General features: G+C 49.2%; 1 protein-coding gene across 1 annotated transcript; it reads right to left on the bottom strand.

Moving 5' to 3' along the window:
- Nucleotides 1-2,258: 2,258 nt before the first annotated feature.
- N7509_011141 (uncharacterized protein) lies at nucleotides 2,259-4,149 on the bottom strand (the record flags this gene model as incomplete). Its single annotated transcript, XM_056635778.1, has 5 exons — nucleotides 2,259-3,007; nucleotides 3,249-3,476; nucleotides 3,541-3,645; nucleotides 3,897-3,953; nucleotides 4,056-4,149. 5 exons carry the CDS (start codon nucleotides 4,147-4,149, stop codon nucleotides 2,259-2,261), a joined length of 1,233 nt encoding a protein of 410 aa, XP_056486398.1.
- Nucleotides 4,150-8,119: the final 3,970 nt, after the last annotated feature.

Raw genomic sequence — 8,119 nt, 5'->3', positions numbered from 1 at the left:
GAGGTAAATCTCTGTTGGCAGGTGCTGTTTGTTACACCTCTGGTCCAATTTTATTTTCCCTTTTTTGGGTTTTTTTTAAATCTCGATACGGGCATTTAAAGGGTAATAGGATACATCATAAAGCGCATGTATACCGAACCATTCGACCGGTTTAAATATAGACGGTGATTGGTTTCGGCTATCTTGGATACACGGTGACTTGATCTTCCTTGCGACTCAGAGGTTGTTTTGCTCATGCAGGTGTTAATATTTCAAGTGTTAATATTTAATTCTTTAACGACTTCAATCTATCTTTTTTGCTTGATTTGAGGTGCCTGCTCCCATAATAGATCTTCCAACCACTGGCAGTTAAATAAAGCTAGATCTATGCTTTGAACACATGGAGTGACCCCGCTTTTTCTTTCTTGTGTTCTAGAATTCACCTTGTGGTTTCATGCAAGGCATGAGGTTGGCTCGGACGTACTGTAAATGCCTCATCCCACCCCCATACATTAGCCCTAACCAGGGTGGATCTACTGGTCACATTCCGGTTCGGCCTCCCGCAACAAGGTCTCGGAATCTGTACAATGGTTTCGAGAATTCCATTGGCCATCGTGGCTCAAAATCATCCATGCTGCAGGGTAACATAGGTAGGTGATGCAAAGACCCGGTGAAGTCATACAACCTAGTAGTTAGTATATCCGACTAGTGAATGGAGAAGCAGTTTCATTTGCTGGCCTGTGAATCTGCTACTACCTAAACTAGTAGCTGGGATCGAAGAACACTGCTTAATACTGGTACTATACTATGACGATAAATAGTAACTATAGTATCATTGTGTTTACTGCTGGACGATCTCGCAACATGAAAACCGATTATAGTTCCCGTGGTCAAGATTTCTTCTATTTTACAAACAGCAGTATATGGGTTAAGAAAATTACCAAGGTTCCTAGCCTTAAATACACTATAGGGAACACGACGTGAAGAAAAGGAGGGTTTTAAGCTTCGAGTCAGGCAAAGCGACAGTAAGGCCGAGTGAAACCGAGGGTAACCAACACGCATGAAGCGAGTTTGGGGCCGATGGAAAAAGAAAGAAAAGGTAGTAAGAGGGTGTAGACTCCACAGAGAACTTGAAGACATTAAGATTGAACACCATATCCCAAGAAATGGCAAAGAGGATCCCCAGTAGAAAAAGACTCCTATGAACTCTAGTACATCTGCTTATCCCAAGGCTCGGGAGAAGGCAGCGTATAGTCAAGTAGAGTATCCCATCGCCAGCCAAATTTCAGAAAGAAAAGAAAAGAAAAGGTAGTAGCTAAACACCCAAAAGAGTATGAGGGAAACTCCCATATTGAGCTTCGATTTGCGCCCCGCATTCCCCGTTTCCCAATCCCTTTTCTCTCCTTTCCCGCTATTGTAGATAGTAAGACAGAACTGTGGCCGATTTTAAATGTGCAGAAAATATTTTTCCGAATCCCTTCCCCCACCAACCCTTCCCTTGCTTGCCAGTAGGTAGATAGACACCAAAAAAAGGACATTTGCAAAGACAAATAACAAGACCGTTGGAGATGAGAACACCGAGAAATGAGAAACCCGTGAACTTCAGAATATAAGCGCCAAGATATCCCATCCATCCATCCAACACAGTATAGGCACCAGATGAAGGCAAAAAAAAAAAGAAAGAAAGAAACAAGAAACAAGATAAAAGATAAGAACAAGAACAGAGACCGGAAGTCAAACCAAAAAGGACAACAAGACTCGCTCCTTTGCGAGTTCAGATATGTGTGAGTGTGGATGTTTTGTCCCAAACCAAAATTGACACCAAATAGAAAGAAGACTCCAAGAACCATAACCAGTGGCGACACAACACCTCTTTCATCCGCCCAAGCCAGCTTGGTATCCAATCCTAAACCGAAACAATCCAAAATGACAAGAAACAAAAGAGAAGAACTGAACAAAATTGAACAGAACAGAGCTGAATAACAAACCAAGACCGAGCGTTAAATGGGGATGAATGCAGAACAGGACCTCAAAAGCTGTTCCGACATGAAACATCCCTCTGCCATCATTATATATACCGAGCGTGCTCCAAGATCCGATTTCACTCCCCCGGAAAAGAGAAAAAAAAAGTAAAGTAAAATCCAAGGCTTCCTCGAAGAAACGCCGCCGGAAAAGGGTAAACGGAGTTAACTCCCCATATCCAAAAATGTCCACAATACATGCCAGCAACGCAATGTGTGAAGGCAATGAATGGGGTGCGTAAAATGCTTTATGCCAAATTAACCCCACACAGAGGCCTGGACACCAAGACCACTCTTGGAACCCCAGACACCGCTGCCGTTGCTCCAGCCCAAACCGACACCACCCGCGGACGGGTCCTTGGGGCCAGATGCAGCAGGGGCGGCGACGGCGGGGTTGGAGGTTGCGGAAGTGGCCGCCGCATGAGAAGCAGCAGCCTCACCGGGAGTGAAGCCGAATCCCAAAGGAGAAGGGAGAGGGGTGGTTGAGCGTTTGTTCAGAGCCGGGTTGGAGGGAGAAGCGGTGGGTTGACCAGCGACTGGGCGAGAACCGATGGGACCGACGCCGACGGATCCAATGGGGCCTGTGCCGGGCTTGGAGGGGGCCTGTCGGGAGGAAGGCGAGTCGGCACCACCAGGAGACGAGGTCGCAGTACCGGGCTGATCGGGGAAGCCGGCATTGATGGCGGAACTCGGCGACGAGGTGCTATTGGCACGGGATGGGGACTGCAGGCTCGAGGTCGACTCGGCGACGGGGGTCTGAGTTAGACCGAAGGCATCGACGGCGCGAGGGGAGGATCCACGGACACCGGCCGAGGAAGGAGTGGCCGCTTGGCTGTCAGGCCGGGAGTTATCATCAGAAAGAGGGCCGGTATTGAAGAAGGCTGGGCTTTCGTTGCCATACAGGGCGCGGTGCTGACGGTGCAAGAGGCCGCGGTGGTTTTCTTCACCCATAGCAGCCGGGCTGAGGGAGCGATCGGATTTGCTTGCAGACATTTCGGCGAGGAGGCCTTTGGAAAGAGAAGACGAATTAAAATCCCGAGTTTTCAAGACAAAAATGCCAAACAGAAAGAATGTAATATTATACACCAGAGAAAAGTGGCCCGACGGATACATATAGATGCAGCGAGAAGAAGCATGACAGGAAAATGTGGGACAATGACGGGGAAATATAGCGTCAAGAGAGATGAAGAGACAAGGGAAGATGAGGGAAGAATAAGAGAAAGAAAAAAAACACACGCTACCACGTACTTCGGTTGTACTGCTGCTCCTGGTGATAGTTGCGGAGCTCCCGCTCTCGTTGTGCTGCCATCCGACGTTTCGCCTGCATCATTTGATCCACCTCATTCGTCCGACCCTGGTAACGCTGGGAGGCATAGAAGCCTTGGGCGTTACCGGACGGGTGCGCTCGGTTGTTGGTATTGTTGTTCTCAAACTCGCTGACGGAATGGTGGCGCTGGGGGCCGCCCATGCGCGGGTCTGTCACGGAATTTCGAATCAGAAGGTCGAACACCTCGTCGGATCGGATCCAATTGCCACATACCGTACTCAGGGTAGGGCCGGCCCATCATCATAGGCATCGAGTCCCGGCGAGGAGCATTCCACAGCTTGCCGCTCTTGACAAGGTTGTCGATCGCGCGGTCAACCTCTTCACAGAAATAATTAGATCAGTATTTGTTCATTCTCCAATTGATATATGTGTTGTTGTTTTTTTTCTTCTCTCGAGATTCGACAATTGACCCCGAGGCTGTCCGATTGAAGCTAATGGGGGATCACTATCGTCATATGATATGTCGTGTGTGCCACGGATCATTCCCCATCCATCATTTTGGTCGTGCGACAAACGAACGGGACTCGGGGAGACGAAATAAAGAGGAGATGCGGAAGGATTGTGCATACCGTCGAATTGAGAGGAGAATGCCGGACTATCATCACGCTGGGAGACCGAGCTGGAGCCTAGAAAGAAGACCATGTGTCAATTTTTTTTTCGATTCTTCTTATTTTTTTTTCCTCCACGTTTTTTGATCGGCAGAAAACCGGGGTTGACGGAGAGCATACCTGACCGAGAGGGAGGCACGGGCTGCTCCCACGAAGCCTGGCGTGGTGTAGCAGAGGGAGCCTGCCAGCCCTGTGGTTCGTAGTACGAAGACATGGTCGTTGAGAGGAATCTTCGCGGAACGACGAAGGTTCAGGGGAGAGCGGAAGAGCGGAGGAGAGAGGATCCGGGAGTAATCAGAGGCGATCTGGAAACAAGAAAAGAGAAAACTGTGAGTGACCGCCGTAGAGAGATTTATGCCAAAAATAAAGGAGACAGATAGAGGAGAAAAGAAGGTTCCCAACTGGTCCCCATCATCTCAAATGCAAATCGTGAGATTGCCTGAGAAAAATGGCCGTGGGTCCCTCCGTGCCGCACTCCGGCGGAATCGGGGGAATTTGGGCTTGGGCATTTTTTTTGGGGTTGGCACGAGGGAAGAGGGGACGATCGGGGTAGACCCGAGGGAAACAGAAATACATACAAGGAGTAGCCTCTGAAGATGGAGTCCCACGAGTCAAGGTCGAAAGAAGGAGAGATAGAAAAAAAAGAGGGGGTAAAGAGGGAAAAGAAAAGGAGGAGGAGAGAGGGAGTGGCTATTTTGGGGGGGGTCGAGTTGGTGTGGGTGGATTCAAAGGAGGGGCGCACCCGAGATTACAAGCAGTTAGTTACAGTAGGACGAGTTAATAATCTTTCAAGTTGCATGAGTACGAGTGCACTTATAGGTAGAGTCATAGCATAGCATGACCAATGCATTATGCCATAACTATTGCCATGTCTTTTGCCATCTCGTGTAGTAACTACCTATACTGAAGCATAGCTGTATACTAAGTAATGTGGTAGCACTGTGGTAGTTACTACTAAACTACAGAGCAGAGTATACAGTTTAATGAGTAAATACACTATAATCTCCTCCTCCACGCGGCAATTCCCGGTCTTGAGAACGGGGCATGCGCCTAGTCCAAGGGCCCCCATCCTCGTATACCCTGACTAGTAGTTATTAGTATTAGTACTATGTACTCCCTACGCCGTACACTAACTACCGAGTACTTATACACATGTACATCCCCCTACCAAGGTTCCTCCACCTTTTTGTGTGTCCAATCGACTGATGTACTAACCATACTCAAGTTACTTAGCACAGACATTGTCTTTGTGCTCGATACTTCATACTTCTCCACGTCCAAGACCAACCTACTCCGGAGGACTGCCGCCAGATCCGCTTTCCACCTTTTCCCTCTCCTACTCCATCTCATTCCCCCCACGCCTTGCTCGGCTTGGCTTCGTCGCGAAGCTGGCTGTATGATGATGGCAATCCTGCAATACTGCAATGCGCCCTGCACTCGCATGCAGCCTGCCAAGGCTCATTTCGCCGCCTTGTGACTGCTGAGCTGAGCTGCGAACGAGAGGTGGGGAAGGGAAGAGGGCGAGGGCTTCTTTTTGCTTTCCATCATGCATCCTATCCACTGTTCAAGGTTCCAGGTTTCGGCCAGCCCTTCAGAGAACAAGGAAACCTCAAGAGTTCGTTTCGGAGGGCACCCCACGGAAGGACGTTAGCTGCACTCGCTAGTGGCATTATTTCCGCCCCGGGGCCTTTGCCCCGTCCATCTTGGTCCGTGCTATGACCAACGCATCGGCCGGTCAATTCAGGAGTCCCATGTGGGGCAATACTCTACAGTACGGAGTACCTAAGGTACTTACTCACGAATATGTACAGAGTACGGAGTACGGAGTACAGAGCACTGTAGTATATTCTTCCGCAAGGTCCGCAGCCCCTCCCCTTTTATATTGGAAGTTCTTCCCCGGCCTCAGCCTAGTCAGCGCGGGCCCGGCTTCATGGCCCCGCAGCATGTACGAGTATGCAGCTCGCAGAGCAGCGTCCGTGACGCTTGTGACGCCTGCCAGTGGCGGGGCTGTGTCCGGAATGAATTGCTTGGTGGGTTAGAGCCACTCGTATACTCCTATACCCAGAATGCAACACTGGCTCGGATCTGGCCTGATCTCGAGGCCCGCTATATTAATCAGTTTGTATACATCCCCAGTACAGAAGACCATGGGAACTCCCGACCCAACTTTCCCCAGAAACTCTAATGCCCTTCGCGATCATCTGCGGAGGGTAACTCTCTTCAACTTTTTCTCGCGTGCTCTCCGGAGTGTATGAGTGTATTGGGGTATCACCAGGAAAGTTGTCCCCGGGGATGTGCCTGCGTCACCCGGGAGGCCTCGATCCAAGCTAAAAAAGAAAACAAAAATAATTTGAATATTAACAAAACAAAAACAATCAAACAAACAAAAGAATGGTAGCGAAAGGGTTGGACCCATAATAGCTTCAAGCTCAAGTTTCGCCATACAGACTTCCCAGTGGGCAACAGAACTTAATGAAAACGTCTCACTCGGCCGCACTACCGGAAATATTGGAAAGTCTTACAGGGTAGGTGATAGTTTAAAGCCAGCTTTATTGCAAAAATATTTACAGATCGAAGGGTTCGAGAAACTTGTTGCGTCGCGTGACATATAAACCAGTCTATAAAAAAGAAAGAAAAAAGAAAAGTCGTACATACATACCTATTTGTATGCTCTCGGCGGTGGGGATCTGGTTCTTCTACTCCGTACCATTTTTGCTTCTGTCTTCTTTTCCTTTTTCTTCACTCCCCATTAAGACCTCGGGATCGGTTCGTGCCACGGATCAGCTATTACACAAAAGGGCTTTGTCCGCATGTCACCGAAAGCGAGGGCGTCGAGACCACGGGGATAGAAAGCGATTTGTTGAAATGTACTCCTACTCCATGCTTCCAACCATTGGGTGCAGCGCGATCGGAGAGATAAAGGGGTGTTCGGCACCGGCCATGGTCTGGCGGTCTTAGGAGAAATGATCCAGCCACAAGGTTCTTTCATCGGGGCAGTAGGGGAATGGGAATGCCGGCGGGTCCAATGATCACTGATCATTGATTCACAGAGCGGGCCCTCAGGGTTGCGTCAAAGAAAGGGAGAGGAGAGAGAAGTTCAGGGCTCAGGGCTCACTTACTCTCACTCTCACCGTCCAGCTCTAGAGGCTCACTGCATTGCTTTACTATAATTAAATCAGGTGGCTTCCCTTGATGGCCGCTGATGGTGGCCTCGATATCTTCCATTAGGGCGATTTAGGGTATAGTAGTAGTCAAGACACACGTGCAAGGATGGGCAGAATCGCGGGGAGGAAAGCAGCAGGGAGTGTCGATCAGAAAGGGGGCCCTTTCGATACCATTTGATACACTATCGGATCTCTTGGTACCTGCAGCATCTCCGGGTTGGTTTGCATGGGGGGTGGCGTAGTAGGGGATTGGATAGGATAAAAACAAAGAAATGAATGGGAAATGGATCATGATACTCGATACTCGGTGATATGAATTGTTGGCAGTATGTAGCTACTGACTACTCCTATGGTTTCACTACGAGTACTCACTTGAAGTAACTATGCCATACTGTGGAAATCATGCATGTCGCAGGTAGAGAAACACTTAGGCGCCCTTCGTATTCTGGCTGAGTCGACAGGTTTCAGCAGATCCCCTACGTAATAAGTCCATTTTCAATTTCCATTGCAATTTCAATTTCCAATTCCCAATTCCATTGCAATGGTGAGAGGTGGACCTAGTCAGAGGACTAAAAAAGTGCGGTCGGCTTGATAACCTTTTACCTTTGGCCTTTGCTTTGGACTTACCGCCAGGGGGGGGTTTACTCGCATCTTCACTTTTGACTACACTTGAACTACACAACACTTCTTTCTCTCTCCTCTCCTACTCCCATCCTCTTCGTCTTCAATCGGAACCCCGGTTGGTTCCTCCCCGATTATCCACGACCTGCCCATCTTACTCGCCCTTCCCCCCCCCCCCCTCCTCCTCCACCTCCTCCGTGTTGTTCCCCGAGCGCCACGTTCCCTCCCCTTTAACCGTTCACTGAAGTGCTTCCCTGTTCGGTCCTCGACATTTGCTTCTTTCTGTCTCTCGTCTCTTCTCCTCCCCCTCCCCCTTGACTCCTGGTTGAGGCCTCTATCTTCGATCTTCGATCGGTGGTTTCTCTCCAATTTTGAGAACCGTGTGTGAGGGCGATTGAT

Source organism: Penicillium cosmopolitanum (assembly GCF_028827165.1).
Source record: "Penicillium cosmopolitanum strain IBT 29677 chromosome Unknown utg000009l:1.0-9042332.0:1.0-9050551.0, whole genome shotgun sequence".
NCBI lineage: Eukaryota > Fungi > Ascomycota > Eurotiomycetes > Eurotiales > Aspergillaceae > Penicillium > Penicillium cosmopolitanum.
The sequence above is the reverse complement of the archived record's forward strand: the minus strand, read 5'-3'. Positions and strand labels throughout refer to the sequence as shown.